Genomic DNA, 17500 nt, shown 5'->3' on the forward strand with positions numbered 1-17500 from the left:
TTCGTACACATTTTTTTTGTGCCGCCTAGTGGTAACAAAAATTACAGTGTAAAAATCATTTTTAAAAACAGTTGATCCACAGATAAAAGTGGACCAGGTACAAAACCGTATGAAATTGTATGGTTGAAACTTGTTTATTATGCTTAATAACGTTTGTAGTTTGATATGCTACAATGCTGCTACTCGTTTAGGGACGTTGGGACTTTATTATCCTTCATGCAAAGGGAAGATGTAGATGTAAGGAAGCATGGTTTTATACACTGTTGAATAAATTGTGTTACACAGTAAAATAAAGCCATTGTCCCCCACGCGAGGATATTGTTTTTAAAGACGATATTTTGTTTTCGTACTTCTAGGAGATATTAAAAATGCATACCAAACAAAAGCTCGGGTCTCGGGCGGTTAAATGAGGTTTTATTCCAGGAAAAGATTCACTAAATTTCTAATCAACAGCTGCATATTATCACTTCAGTCTGAGTATCGATTTCAGTTCATCTTTTTTAACTTATCGCCTTAAAACGGCAGAGAAATCTCATTATTTAAGCGCTGTACAGTAGTATTTCCACTCATTAATGATCACTGAGATTAGCGCATTCCTTCAGTGCGTGAACTTATGTTCTTCTGTAATTTATGAGGCTGTGATGATTAGATAAGTCCTGATCCGCTAACCCACCTGCAGAGCCCGACGGCCTTCTGCTGAACATTGACCACGTTTTAATCCATCTTGTATTGTCATCTTCACACTTACACAACATCCACTGCGAGGTCAAACGCCAGCGGTGCCCTCGTTCTCCTCAGCTGACCGTTATCAGTTTCCAGCTTTATTAACTGGGAGGAAGGAAGTTTGTCTGAGCCAGGACACTGACTTCATGCTGCTGCAGCTTCTACCTGCATGTTGGCATGTTGGCACGCTGTACAGACGTGTCAATAATCCTGAGATAAAGCCGGCTATAAAATACAATCAATAAAAGTGTTGTGATAGTTCCCGATGTTCTTGATAGGCCAGCTGCTATAATAATCACCCAAAAGAACATTTAATCAGTGATAACAGTGATTACATCTTTCCTCTCGTTAAATATAAAGGTCAGCTTCAGTGTGTGAGTTGTACATTTAGGTTTTATTGAAAGCATCAAAGTCCCAGATCTGTTTATTTGATGCATGTTTGCACTGCAGAGCTCCACAATAATAATGTATATATATATATTAGGGCTGTCAGCGTTAATGTGTTGAGGTTAATTGCGATGCGATTAAGGGCCGAGCATAACACGTTTTTTTTTAATGGTGTAATCGTGCTGCTCACTGACTCTAAACCACTGTCACACATCTGTAAACTGTGGCATGGCAATACTCTTACTGCTGCTGTCATACTCAATGTGCTTCACTGTCTCTCTCTCTCTGTCTCTCTCTCTCTCTCTCTCTCTCTCTGTCTGTCTCTCTGTCTCTCTCTCTCTCTCTCTCTCTCTCTCTCTGTCTCTCTCTCTCTCTGTGTCTCTCTCTGTCTCTCTCTCTGTCTCTCTCTCTCTCTGTGTCTCTCTCTGTCTCTCTCTTTCTCTCTCTCTCTGTCTCTCTCTCTCTCTCTCTCTCTCTCTCTCTCTCTCTCTCTCTCTCTCTCTCTCTCTCTCTCTCTCTCTCTCTCTCTCTCTCTCTCTTTCAATCTCTCTCTCCTTTAACCCCAACCGGTTGAGGTAAATATTCGCCCACCTGGAGGCTGCTGCTCATGTGGGAATGTTGTGTCTCTTTAAATGAAATTAAAGAGTCTAGCTCTATGAGATGACTGCTCATGTTTCTGCAGAGCGTCGTGCATACTTCAGTTTATGGAGTATGTCTGTTTGTTCTGCACTTTATTATAATGTGCTGTTCCTTTTGTGCACTTTCTGCATATTCACCTCAGGCTTCGTTGCACTTCTTTTGATCATAAAAAAATGGATTAATCACGATTTTAAAAAATTATAATATATTTTAATCTTATAGAATAGAATAGAGCTTTATTGTCCATGGTGGAAAATTATCTGTGGCTCACCAAGATCCATAGAATCTATAAACTCCAAAAAATCAATCTTAAAATACATTAAATACATAAAAATACATAATGTATAAAATATAAGGGCATATCAGTTCCTGGGTGCGTATTGATCACTCGGTTTAAAAGACTCTGTAGCGCCTCCCGGAGCTCATGTAGGTTTTATTGACTTTATTATTATTTGGAATTTAATTTGAGGATCTTCAGACACATAATCACAAAAAACAGAAAAACATACATAAAAAAAATACAAAGAATTAAAAGAAACAAACACACAGGAAAAAGGCTGAAAATCAGTGTCATGGCCCTTTAATTTGCAGGGCTGAAAGTCATGATGATGACAGGTGTGTGCGTAGGTGTCCAACATGGTGTGTAAAGAGAAGCACCTACGCACATGTGCACGTCTGTGTGTGCCTCTATGTGTGTGTGTGTCTGTGTGTGTGTGTGTGTGTGTGTGTGTGTGTGTGTGTAAATGCATCATGTGTGTCGCCGCCCATACATGAACAAACACCAGATTGTGCTTCGTCACACACAGACACACACACACACACACACACACACACACACACACACACACACACACACACACACACACACACAGACACACACACACACACACAGACACACACACACACACACACACGCACACACGCACACACACACGCACACACACACAGACACACACACACACACACACACACACACGTTACAGCCTTGCTGTAGCTGGCAGCTTGTTTAACTGATGATGACTCCATGTGTAAAAACAAAACAAAAAAAGAGCCCACACCTCTGATGTTCTGACCCTTTCAGTCACCATGGCAACAACCTGTTTGCTTTGGTCGCCATGGCAACTTACGGTAGTCAGCTTTGTGTTAACCCTTACATACTTACATACAAATTTTGAATTACTATAGTGAAAATACATTCAGAATATATACTATATTGTAATTTTATGTCATTTAAGCCATAATGATTTCTCTTCATATATCTAAAGGGAAGCTGCAACATATGAATGATAACCTTTAACACCATTTATTTCCTTTTTTTTTTTTTACACTCTGGGCCACTCTAAGTCATAACATTGCAGGCTTAAAGAATGTAAATTTAAGGTGTTTGTTTGGCTTTTAATTGTCAGAATGGGTCAAATTTGACCCTAACAGCTTGTAAGGGTTAAAATTAAGTGATGGTGAGCTGATTAAAAGATTTGTGCTTCTGGAGGTTGAATAAAATGCAGTTCCCCAGCCAGCATGTCCATGTGGGCCCATAAGGGTTCAATTCGGGCTGTAATACGGGTTTTCTTAATTTCCTCTTAGAAATAGTGACGAACCAAAAGAGAAAAATAAATAAATGAATAGATGAATAAAGCAGCTTCTGATTGTAAAGGTGTAGGCTGAAGCATTTTCTTATAACACTGACCCTTTTTACATTTATACGTTCAATCGATCCCAATGTACATAACACACACAAAACATTTATATATATATATAATGCAGTATAAGAGAAGAACACTGTGTTAAAAATACATAAATATGATTGAAAATGTCATATTAAGAACTGATTAGAAAGCAGAGTCTGTGTTTATCTCAGGCACAATATAACAACATGATTCATCTTAGTGATGAGCTGCTTGTGTAACAACACAGTGGCTATGACTGTACACCTGAAAGACAACATTGAAAGAATGATTAAATGATTTAGGGTTAAAAAAAATGTACCTTTTTTAGCGAGTGAGCGTTCAGATTTTTACCTGTTTTTTTGTTTTTTTTACCTGTGAGTGAAGCAGATCTAGCAGCCACTTGCTTATTTTACCAGCATTTAATTGGTGTCCTGTTTGTGCTGATCTTTAATGCAAAATACTGAATCTAGTACATTGTATTATTGTATTATTTAATATTTCCTTTGATTTTAATTTAAATCACAGTCATCTTCCTGTCTCGAGCGTCCGTCAAGTTTCTTCTTCGCTGTAAATCAAAACATCGTCGATAAATCGTAACGCCATCATGAACTCCTTTTAAAACCTGAAACAGATTTTTTTCCTCTCTCCTGACGGCCGTTAACTGTTGTAGTAGTTTTTGTCAAGATGTGACGCACAGCCACTTCACACAAGCACGCCGATCGCCTGGATACCGAGTCACTACGGCAACAGCATGGCACCCACACACACGCACACACACACACACACACACACACATATATACATCTCCAATCTCTCACCAGTCTGGTTGCCATGGTCACCGGCTCTAATGGGAGCTGGAGTGTTGTCGGAGGCGACCTTCTCTGTGTGTGTCGGTGGAGGGAGGCGGACTGATGAAAGGCAGCAGGACGCAGTCTGATCACAGCTGCAGTCTGACGATACGCTGCTGCAGGACGTGTTTCACCCACGCCATCATCCACCAACTCTACACCCTCCTGCTGCTTTCTCTCTCCACTTCTGTCTGAATAATAAACTAAACAAAGGAGTTTTCGGAGTTTTTTTCATCCTATTAGCATCATCTTATTAGCTCTGTGATGGACTGGTGACCGGTCCAGGGTGTCACTCCCCCCATTAGAGGATAAGTGGTTTAGAAAATGAATGAATGAATGAAGCTTATTAGGTTTAACCTCAAAAATGTACAACTGCTTGAAAAGAAAGCAAAGAACCCTGCACTCTGTCCATCACCTGTACTCACTTTACATTGCAGTGAGCCAAATTCACATTTTACACTCACAGTATTCACATATTTAAATTTCTTAACGATTATTATATCCTATGCTGGGATGTAATTTCCACTGTCTTTCCATCTATTCTAGTCTAAAGTGATCTACATATGAAAACGAAAAAACAGTGAAATCTGCTTTTATTGCACACTTTCTCAAACCAAAGTTACACCCTTGATCCTATGTGTAAGGCATCTGTATGAGCTAAAACATTAGTAGTAAAGCTTGTTTATTTGTCACACATACAGCTGTGCAGTGAGATTCAATCTCTACAACTCCAGTTCTGTGTCAGTACCTTTGGTCATGGGCACTGACAGGAGAATTAACATAACCAATATGATTATAACCAATGGGAGGAAACACATGCAAGCACGGGGAAAACATGCATACTCCACACAGAAAGGCCCCAGCCGGGTATCGAACCCAAGACCTTAGCAACTAACTACCGAGCCACCGAGCCACCCACGTCAACGTTTATGTCTGAGAAAGTTTGCTTTGTATAGAACAACGTGGATCAATAAAACTCATCTTTGCTTGCAGCCAGAAGAGGAATCAGTGTGTTATTTTAGTTAAAGAAGGATTAAACTCTAGTTCTGCTCTTTATGGTCTGCAGGAACTAAATGATAAAATAACTAATCTGGTTTTGTTGCAGCTTCTTACTTCACATACTGAGGATGTTGATTTATTCTATGAAGCTGATTAGATGTTGAAAAAAGTTGATTTTAAATGAATCAAAGTTTAACTGGAGATCATTTAAGGCTCTTTTGTTTCGGCTCAATGACTCGAGCTCACCTCTGTCAAGAAGTTTGATAATTATAAAACCTTAATTCTGTTTAAAATAAGGTTTTTAATAGATGACTGTGTCTGTCTGCAGTGGAGGGGATGAAGGTGGTGGAGATCGAGAAATGTCGCAACGACATCAAGAAGCTACGTGAGGAGATGGCATCCAGAAACAACAGGTGATAAAAACACTCAAAATGTGCTCCATGCTATCTGAAACCTCATTAGCAGAGTCTCTAATTAACCATATTTTATTTTTTTATTGAATAACAGAAACTTACTTGAGAACTTCAGAAGATTTACAGCAGTTGTTGTATTTGTAATATTGGTATTAAAACAATTGCTAAAGCTAAAATTAAACAATCACTTTGATATTAGAATAATAAAGGTAACTATAATCAGTATGTTTTACTTCACTCTGTCAGCACTCTCTAGTGTTGTTGCAGACCTTGTTTTAGTTATTTAATGTATTTAATTTATGAATTGTTGGACAGATAATTTAAGCACCGTATGCTTTGGGATCTGGGAATTTTTCATAATTTTATAGAATTATAAATATATAGAATTAGAATTATCCCTGATCAATATCACTGGTACCATCACTGTTACAATGGTAAGAGCATAAGTAATACTATAAAGTTTCATATACTGTATTAGGTGTAGAAGTAGTATTAGTAGTATTGCTACACTACTAATTGTTCTTCTCAGCCTTGAGCTTCATGTTATGTTTATATAATGTTTTTGTTGTGCAGTAACTTCCTGGAAGACAATAAGAAGCTGACTCCTTGCAGAGACGTTATGTCCTACCCAAAGGTAAGGATTTAATCTACACACACATGTTGTCCTAGGTCACTTCTGTGGACATTACATAGACTTACATTCAATTCCTGGAGACTTGCTCAAATTCATCAACTGCTGGGTGAAGGATAAAAGTTAAAATCCTTAAACAGAATAAAAACTATTTATCAAAATGCTGTTTAATGTCAAAGTGAAGCAGAATCATTGTTTTAGCACATTTTACAACACTTGATATGATGTTACACCACTTTCTGAGGGGTGTAAACAAGCAAACAACAATAAATCTGCATTGATTTAATTATCAATCACTTCCTGATCACATTCATTGTCAGAACCTATCAGTGTCTAGTCTTCAAATCCTCACATTTGAAAAGCTGCAACCAGCAAATGTTTCGGATTTTTGACTAATAAAATATTTACATATTTTCTGTCGAATTACTAGATTAATTATTATAATATTTATACATTTTTTAAAATACATTATATTGTTTTTAATTTAACTTTATAAATTATTTTGGAGGAGATTTAAATATTTCACACCAAGAGTGTTTTTGCAGACTAACATCACTGAATAAACTTAGAATATACAGTATAGTGGGGTCAGTCATTAATTCTGATTGGGTATTCCTTCATACTGTGTTTCTGTGTTCTGTCTCTTTTGAGCGTCTTTAAGTGTAATTGTTAGAGTTTGATGAATGGGAGCCCTGGTTTATTCCTCAACTGCATCAGCAGTGCAGTACGTCACTATGACATAATCTCTGCTGTGAAACACTCAAAGACAACATGCTGATGAAGCAATAACCATTTGCACGCACGTTTTATATGTAACAGACACATTCACCTGTTGACACCTTGTTCCTCCCTCAGTACATTAAGATAAACAGTCTAACATTTAGTTTTAAGGTTACAGAATGTGTGTGCAGAGGTATGTAGAGGTGTATAGAGGTGTTTAGAGGTGTTTAGAGGTATATACAGGTTAGTAGAGGTATGTAGAGGTGTATAGAGGTGTATAGAGGTGTTTAGAGGTATATACAGGTTAGTAGAGGTATGTAGAGGTGTATAGAGGTGTTTAGAGGTATATACAGGTTATTAGAGGTATGTAGAGGTATATAGAGGTGTTTAGAGGTATATACAGGTTATTAGAGGTATGTAGAGGTGTATAGAGGTGTTTAGAGGTATATACAGGTTAGTAGAGGTATGTGGAGGTGTATAGAGGTGTTTAGAGGTATATACAGGTTAGTAGAGGTATGTAGAGGTGTATAGAGGTGTTTAGAGGTGTTTAGAGGTATATACAGTTTAGTAGAGGTATGTAGAGGTGTATAGAGGTGTTTAGAGGTGTTTAGAGGTGTATACAGGTTAGTAGAGGTATGTGGAGGTGTGTAGATGTGTTTAGAAGTATATAGAGGTTATTAGAGGTATGTAGAGGTTAGTAGAGGTATGTGGAGGTGTATAGAGGTGTGTATCGGTATGTAGAGGTTAAAAGAGGTTAGTAGAGTTAGTAGAGGTGTGTAGAGGTATATAGAGTTTAGTAGAGGTATGTAGAGGTGTGTAGAGGTATATAGAGGTTAGTAGAGTTAGTAGAGGTGTGTAGAGGTATATAGAGTTTAGTAGAGGTATGTAGAGGTTAGTAGAGGTATATAGAGGTTAGTAGAGGTGTATAGAGGTGTGTATCGGTATGTAGAGGTATATAGAGGTTAGTAGAGTTAGTAGAGTTAGTAGAGGTGTGTAGAGGTATATAGAGTTTAGTAGAGGTATGTAGAGGTTAGTAGAGGTGTATAGAGGTTAGTAGAGGTATGTAGAGGTTATTAGAGGTGTATAGAGGTTAGTAGAGGTATGTAGAGGTGTGTATCGGTATGTAGAGGTATATAGAGGTTAGTAGAGGTATGTAGAGGTGTGTATCGGTATGTAGAGGTGTGTAGAGGTTAGTAGAGTTAGAAGAGGTGTGTAGAGGTATGTAGAGGTATATAGAGGTTAGTAGAGGTATATAGAGGTTAGTAGAGTTAGTAGAGGTATATAGAGGTTAGTAGAGTTAGTAGAGGTATATAGAGGTTAGTAGAGTTAGTAGAGGTATATAGGGGTTAGTAGAGTTAGAAGAGGTGTGTAGAGGTATGTAGAGGTATATAGAGGTTAGTAGAGGTATATAGAGGTTAGTAGAGTTAGTAGAGGTATATAGAGGTTAGTAGAGTTAGTAGAGGTATATAGAGGTTAGTAGAGTTAGTAGAGGTATATAGGGGTTAGTAGAGTTAGAAGAGGTGTGTAGAGGTATGTAGAGGTATATAGAGGTTAGTAGAGGTATATAGAGGTTAGTAGAGTTAGTAGAGGTATATAGAGGTTAGTAGAGGTATATAGAGGTTAGTAGAGTTAGTAGAGGTATATAGAGGTTAGTAGAGTTAGTAGAGGTATATAGAGGTTAGTAGAGTTAGTAGAGGTATATAGAGGTTAGTAGAGTTAGAAGAGGTGTGTAGAGGTAGAGCCAGGCAGCGACAGACAGGGTTAACTGGGAGGTCTGTTGCCTGCAGTACATGCTGTCACAACAGACCATAGACACCCTCAAAAAACCTGCCTTTGACGTCTGGCTGTGGGAGGCTAACGAGGTAAGACCAACCTGTCTCACCTACAACTCCTGTCTCTCCTCTCCCCTCCCAACCCCAACCCAACCCTGCCATCTCTCCCCATCTGTTCTCCTGCTGCTGCTGCTGTATGTGTGTGTGTGTGTGTGTGTGTGTGTGTGTGTGTGTGTGTGTGTGTGTGTGTGTGTGTGTGTGTGTGTGTGTGTGTGTGTGTGTGTGTGTGTGTGTGTGCAGTACCACCTGTCTAGGGAGACAGTAGAAGCTCTTAGATTGCCTACGTTCGATGCTTGGCAGTGGGAGCCCAACGAGGTGAGACTCATGCCTCTATTAATCCACTAATTACCTTCTTATCACAGAAAGGTCAATAACTGTTAATTATTAATGGTAAGTCATTTCATGATGATGATGGAGTAAAATATTATCAATCACTGATTGTGCCATTAATGACTTCCCAATTGTTCTTGTAATTGTTAAGTCTTGGAGAAACAGGTGGAAGCCCTTTTTCATTGCTTTTCCAGACATTTTGATTTGAAAAGAAAAGCACAGGAAACACACTAACATTAATGAATGAATGTTTAATTCAATCCTGTGCAACACCAGGTCTCTAATATAACTGAAGCCCATTCATTATTACAACCTGTGCTTTTCCTACTCCGATATGTCAGGATGTCTGCTGTGTGCTATCCACTGTCTGATAAAGAAAAAAATGCCCCCAAATTAATTTTTAAAGATAAAAAGAATTACTGTGAAAAAAGGACTATACATAAACGTAAACTAGATCTAGTGTTGTACGCTAACTACTGCTAGAAGTCAGTTAACATCACTAACAGTCAGTTAACATCACTAACAGTCAGTTAACATCACTAACAGTCAGTTAACATCACTAATGGTCAGTTAACATCACTAACAGTCAGTTAGCATCACTAACAGTCATTTAACATCACTAACAGTCAGTTAACATCAGTAACGGTCAGTTAGCATCACTAACAGTCATTTAACATCACTAACAGTCAGTTAGCATCACTAACAGTCAGTTAACATCACTAACGGTCATTTAACATCACTAACGGTCAGTTAACATCACTAACAGTCAGTTAACATCATTAACGGTCAGTTAACATCACTAACAGTCAGTTAACATCATTAACGGTCATTTAACATCACTAACGGTCAGTTAATATCACTAACGGTCAGTTAACATCACTAACGGTCAGTTAACATCACTAACAGTCAGTTAACATCATTAACGGTCATTTAACATCACTAACGGTCAGTTAGCATCACTAACGGTCAGTTAACATCACTAACGGTCAGTTAGCATCACTAACGGTCATTTACATCACTAACGGTCAGTTAGCATCACTAACAGTCATTTAGCATCACTAACGTCAGTTAGCATCACTAACGGTCAGTTAGCATCACTAACGGTCATTTACATCACTAACGGTCAGTTAGCATCACTAACGGTCATTTAGCATCACTAACGTCAGTTAGCATCACTAACGGTCAGTTAATATCACTAACAGTCAGTTAGCATCACTAACAGTCATTTAACATCACTAACAGTCAGTTAGCATCACTAACAGTCATTTAACATCACTAACAGTCAGTTAGCATCACTAACAGTCAGTTAGCATCACTAACAGTCATTTAACATCACTAACAGTCAGTTAGCATCACTAACAGTCATTTAACATTACTAACAGCCAGTTAGCATCACTAACAGTCATTTAACATCACTAACAGTCAGTTAGCATCACTAACAGTCATTTAACATCACTAACAGTCATTTAACATCACTAACAGTCATTTAACATCACTAACGGTCAGTTAGCATCACTAACAGTCACTTAGCATCACTAACAGTCAGTTAGCATCACTAACAGTCAGTTAGCATCACTAACAGTCATTTAACATCACTAACAGTCAGTTAGCATCACTAACATCTTTCATGTGTTTTTGGTGTGTTTGTTAATTATGTGTGCCAGACAGAAACTACAGGTTCATTTTAACATGAGCTATACAATTTAATCAAAGCCATTTAAACATATTCATGTGTTTTAAGTTATTTTATTTGTAATTATGAAACGATGAATTTATAATTGAAACATATGATATCATAATATCTGCCATAAATTGAACAGGATTTGGTGCTCCCGAGCTCAGGATGAAGTTAGTTCAAAGCGTTAATTAGGTCAAGTAGACATCTGTTTTCTCTCAGATTCAAAGGGCTCTTATGTTATAAAATTTAGAGCTTGTTTATATTAACACATATTAATCAGAACTCACATGTTGAACTGTCTCTCTCTCTTTTTGATATTCCATATCCATTTTCATTCCAAAAAAGCATTGAAAATTGAAGATGTTATTATCACCACGTTTTCTCTTTGCTGAATAGAAAACATCTTTAAGATTGTGGAGATGCTTTTTTCAAAGGGACACATTTACTGTCAATTCATGCTCATAGTTTTGTTTACACGGATTCTCAGGAAAGGCAGGAACAGCTCATAATCAAAACCAGTTCATGATGACAAAAACTGCAAAATGGTTAATTTCACAGATTCTTTAATGGATGCTATACTTCAGGTTTGTGAGAAAGCAGCCACCTCCATCTCTTTATATATTGACTGATGAGCTCCTTCGTTCTTCCAGATGCTGACCTGTCTGGAGCACATGTACCATGACCTGGGTTTGGTCAAAGACTTCAACATTAACCCCATCACACTCAAGAGATGGCTGGTGAGATCTACATGGCCCCTAACTGAGTCCTTCCAAAACCAGAGCAAAATCTCTAAATACCCTTAAAAAAAAAGAAAAAAAGGCTGCTTTTACTTTTTCTTTAAGTATTCACATTCTTTAATCCTCCTGTCTTCCTCTCTGTGCAGCTGTGTATTCATGACAACTATAGGATTAATCCTTTCCACAACTTCCGCCACTGTTTCTGTGTCACCCAGATGATGTACAGCATGATCTGCCTCTGCAGCTTACAGGTAATAAGGGTCATGATTTGTCTTATTAGCAGAGCTGCAGGCTTCAGATGCAACTTACTTAAAGGACAGTTCATAGTTTTTCCATTAAAACTATTAATTAAGCAGTCAGATGTCCATATATATAAACATTGAAAGTTTTCTTTCAAATGGTAAACAGACACAGTTAGCTGTAGACTAGCTGCTGAACAAAGTGGAGCATTTAGCAGCTTAAGAGCCAGATATTTCCCCTTAATTAATACACTGTATTTAAAAGAGTCGGGTGAAGCATGCGGTCAGTCAGTGAGATGTCAGAGGGTCTGGAAAATTGGGGTGGGGGGCAAGAGGATGACGAAGGGGATGGGGGTGTGATGAAGGAGATGAAAGGGGAATGAAAAGGAAAAAAAGAGAAAGAGGAGCTTCTTCCTGTCATCAGTGTGGACTATTGGCTGAAAGTTTAATTATCACAGGCCTAATGACTGAGTGCATCTGCACTAGTGATGTGCTAACGAGGTCACACACACTCATAAGACTCACACACATATGCTGTGTGTCTATCTGAGGCTGGAAGATGAGCTCACACTCACATTAACACACATATGGAAATTACCTTTTAGTAAAAATAACTCAGAGAGCCGAGCTGATGTAATAACTGATGTTAATGTGTGTTTGTCTTCTAGGAAAAGTTCACTCAGGTGGACGTTTTGATTCTCATGACGGCTGCTGTGTGTCACGATCTCGATCACCCCGGATATAACAACACGTAAGACACACGCACGCACACGCACGCACGCACATGCACGCACGCACATGCACGCACATGCACGCACACACACACACACACACACACACACACACACACACACACACACACACAAACACACACACACACACACACAAATCTAAGAAATTAATCAACTAATTTATTGTTCCAGTCTTCTCTTCCTTCCCCTTACATTAGTTTCTGTATTCAATCAATCAATCAATCAATCAATCTTTATTTGTATAGCGCCAAATCACAACAAAGTCATCTCAAGGCTCTTTACACATAGAGCAGGTCTAAACCGAACTCTTCAGGTTTAATTTAAAGAGACCCAACATTCACACATGAGCAGCACTTGGTGGAGAGAAAAAACTCCCTTTAAACAGGAAGAAACCTCAGAACCAGAACCAGACTCACAGTGGGAGAACATCTGCCTCGACCGGTTGGAGTAGAGAGGAGAGAGAGGAAGGAGAGGAGAGAGAGAGAGAGGAAGGAGAGGAGAGAGAGAGAGAGGAAGGATTCATCCTTCCCTCTTCCTCGTTGGTGTCTTCATCCTTCCCTCTTCCTCGTTGGTGTCTTCATCCTTCCCTCTTCCTCGTTGGTGTATTCATCCTTCCCTCTTCCTCGTTGGTGTCTTGCAGGTATCAGGTTAATGCCAGGACGGAGTTGGCGGTTCGTTATAATGACATCTCCCCTCTGGAGAATCACCACTGTGCTGTTGCCTTCCAGATCTTCTCTCAGCCCGACTGCAACATCTTCTCACACTTTGACCCCGAAGCCTTCAAACAGATACGACAGGTTGGCCTCTTTGTGTTTATCAGTCAGTGCTCCGTGATAATTAGTATTGAAATATACTTTTATTAATATCTGTTGTTCACATGAATGCACAGCTGAAGAGGTTCATCTGATGTATTGACAGTTTCATGTTTGCCAGTCCTCACATTTGCTCTAAGATATTATGATAACCATTTCACATTATATTTATTTATATATTACACATTTTATGGACCCAAGGATTAACCATAGACTGTATATAAAATGGACGTAACATCCGTGACGTCACCCATTGGTTTGTGGACTGCTGCTCGGAGGCCAATAGTATCGGATCTGAGCAGCACCATCTTGAAAATTTCTGGTGCATGCAGGGATTCTACTTATATGGGCATCAGGAGGAGCATGAGGCGCCCTCCTGAACCTGTGAACCAATCAACCTGTCAATCACCACGTAGCCACGCCCTAATGCATACCCTGCTTTATCGTCACATATAAAATCAGGGAGGCCAAAATGTCCCAAATGAACATCATACTGCATTGAAGAAGGCTTTAAACTAGCGATTGAGACCATAAACACATTTTGAAAACGTTTACTGAGGTTAGAAATCAAGTGAGAAGTTGGTGAATTCTCCATTGACTTGTATAGAGACGGAAGTCCTTTTGACACCAAAACGGTCGCCCCCTGGTGGCCATTTGATAGAATGCAGTTTAAAGTTACTTCCTCGTTGGCATCATTGCAGAGGACCCGAACTCCCCGCCTGGGATTAACTGATGTTTGGGAAATAATGATTGGTACATGAATGGATAATGACAATAACAGTTTGCTGCAGCCATGAACACCTTTAAAAATCCATTTCTGAACATGACACCGTCTATAAGTGTGTGATTTTAAACCATACTAAGCAGTGAATTACTAAAATAATCAGAAGGTGAAGGAGTCTCTGTGTTTACTGATGTTTGATTGGTTGCCAGGGAACCATCACACTCATCCTCGCCACAGACATGGCACGACACGGAGAAATCCTCGATTCCTTCAAGCAGAAAGTCGACAATTTTCACTACACGGACGAGGAGCACGTCACCTGTGTAAGCATTTATACATAATATAATATAATATATATAATATCACAATAATATACAGGAATATCACAATAATATACAGTAATATAACAATAATATACAGTAATATTACAATAATATACAATAATATACAATAATATACAGTAATATGACAATAATATACAGTGATATACAGTAATATTACAATAATATACAATAATATACAATAATATACAGTAATATAACAATAATATACAATAATATACAGTAATATTACAATAATATAACAATAATATACAATAATATTACAATAATATTACAATAATATACAATAATATACAGTAATATTACAATAATATACAATAATATACAATAATATTACAATAATATAACAATAATATACAATAATATTACAATAATATACAATAATATACAGTAATATAACAATAATATACAATAATATTACAATAATATACAATAATATAACAATAATATTACAATAATATTACAATAATATACAATAATATACAATAATATAACAATAATATACAATAATATAACAATAATATACAATAATATACAGTAATATAATAATAATATACAATAATATACAATAATATAACAATAATATACAATAATATTACAATAATATACAATAATATACAATAATATAACAATAATATACAATAATATAACAATAATATACAATAATATTACAATAATATAACAATAATATACAATAATATAACAATAATATACAATAATATTACAATAATATACAATAATATACAGTAATATAACAATAATATACAATAATATTACAATAATATACAATAATATAACAATAATATTACAATAATATTACAATAATATACAATAATATACAATAATATAACAATAATATACAATAATATTACAATAATATACAATAATATAACAATAATATACAGTAATATTACAATAATATACAATAATATAACAATAATATACAATAATATACAATAATATTACAATAATATACAATAATATAACAATAATATTACAATAATATACAATAATATTACAATAATATACAATAATATTACAAGAATATACAATAATATAATAATAATATACAATAATATACAGTAATATAATAATAATATAACAATAATATACAATAATATAACAATAATATACAATAATATACAATAATATACAATAATATACAGTAATATAATAATAATATAACAATAATATACAATAATATAACAATAATATACAATAATATTACAATAATATACAATAATATACAATAATATACAATAATATACATTAATATAATAATAATATACAGTAATATTACAATAATATACAATAATATACAGTAATATAATAATAATATAACAATAATATACAATAATATAACAATAATATACAGTAATATTACAATAATATTACAATAATATACAATAATATACAATAATATACAATAATATACAGTAATATAATAATAATATAACAATAATATACAATAATATAACAATAATATACAATAATATTACAATAATATACAATAATATACAATAATATAATAATAATATACAATAATATACAATAATATACAATAATATACAATAATATACAATAATATACAGTAATATTACAATAATATACAATAATATAACAATAATATACAATAATATACAATAATATACAATAATATTACAATAATATACAATAATATACAGTAATATAATAATAATATACAATAATATACAATAATATACAGTAATATAATAATAATATAACAATAATATACAATAATATACAATAATATACAATAATATACAGTAATATAATAATAATATAACAATAATATACAATAATATACAATAATATTACAATAATATACAATAATATACAGTAATATAATAATAATATAACAATAATATACAATAATATAACAATAATATACAATAATATTACAATAATATACAATAATATACAGTAATATAATAATAATATACAATAATATACAATAATATACAGTAATATAATAATAATATAACAATAATATACAATAATATAACAATAATATACAATAATATTACAATAATATACAATAATATAATAATAATATAACAATAATATAACAATAATATACAATAATATTACAATAATATAACAATAATATACAATAATATACAATAATATAATAATAATATAACAATAATATACACTAATATTATAATAATATACAGTAATATTACTATAATATACAGTAATATAATAATAATATACAGTAATATTACAATAATATACAATAATATACAGTAATATTATTGTATATTATTGTAATATTATAATAATATTACAATAATATACAATAATATACAATAATATAACAATAATATACAATAATATACAATAATATAATAATAATATACAGTAATATAACAGTAATATTACAATAATATACAATAATATACAGTAATATAATAATAATATAACAATAATATACAGTAATATAAAGTAATATACAGTAATATACAGTAATATAATAATAATATAACAATAATATACAATAATATAACAATAATATACAATAATATACAATAATATACAAAAATATACAGTAATATAATAATAATATAACAATAATATACAATAATATTACAATAATATACAATAATATACAGTAATATAATAATAATATACAATAATATACAATAATATACAGTAATATAATAATAATATACAGTAATATTACAATAATATTCAATAATATACAGTAATATAATAATAATATAACAATAATATACAATAATATACAATAATATAACAATAATATAACAATAATATACAGTAATATAATAATAATATACAGTAATATAATAATAATATTACAATAATATACAATAATATACAATAATATAACAATAATATACAGTAATATAATAATAATATACAGTAATATAATAATAATATAACAATAATATACAATAATATACAAAAATATACAGTAATATAATAATAATATAACAATAATATAACAATAATATAACAATAATATAATAATAATATACAATAA

At 33.9% G+C, this 17500-nt stretch overlaps 1 protein-coding gene across 3 annotated transcripts in view; it reads left to right on the plus strand.

Annotated features, from left to right (window-relative positions):
- The window catches only part of pde9aa (phosphodiesterase 9aa), a 40571-nt gene that overhangs the window by 18823 nt on the left and 4248 nt on the right, over positions 1–17500 (plus strand). For all 3 annotated transcript variants that reach the window (XM_062431856.1, XM_062431854.1, XM_062431857.1), the window contains 8 exons: positions 5592–5676; positions 6250–6310; positions 9100–9174; positions 11518–11604; positions 11751–11855; positions 12512–12594; positions 13236–13392; positions 14341–14454. In XM_062431856.1, coding sequence (XP_062287840.1) covers positions 5592–5676; positions 6250–6310; positions 9100–9174; positions 11518–11604; positions 11751–11855; positions 12512–12594; positions 13236–13392; positions 14341–14454 — 767 coding nt within the window. The remainder of the gene's footprint in view (positions 1–5591; positions 5677–6249; positions 6311–9099; positions 9175–11517; positions 11605–11750; positions 11856–12511; positions 12595–13235; positions 13393–14340; positions 14455–17500) is intronic.

The sequence above is a fragment of the Scomber scombrus genome, chromosome 13, assembly GCF_963691925.1.
Source record: "Scomber scombrus chromosome 13, fScoSco1.1, whole genome shotgun sequence".
In the NCBI taxonomy this organism is placed as follows: domain Eukaryota; kingdom Metazoa; phylum Chordata; class Actinopteri; order Scombriformes; family Scombridae; genus Scomber; species Scomber scombrus.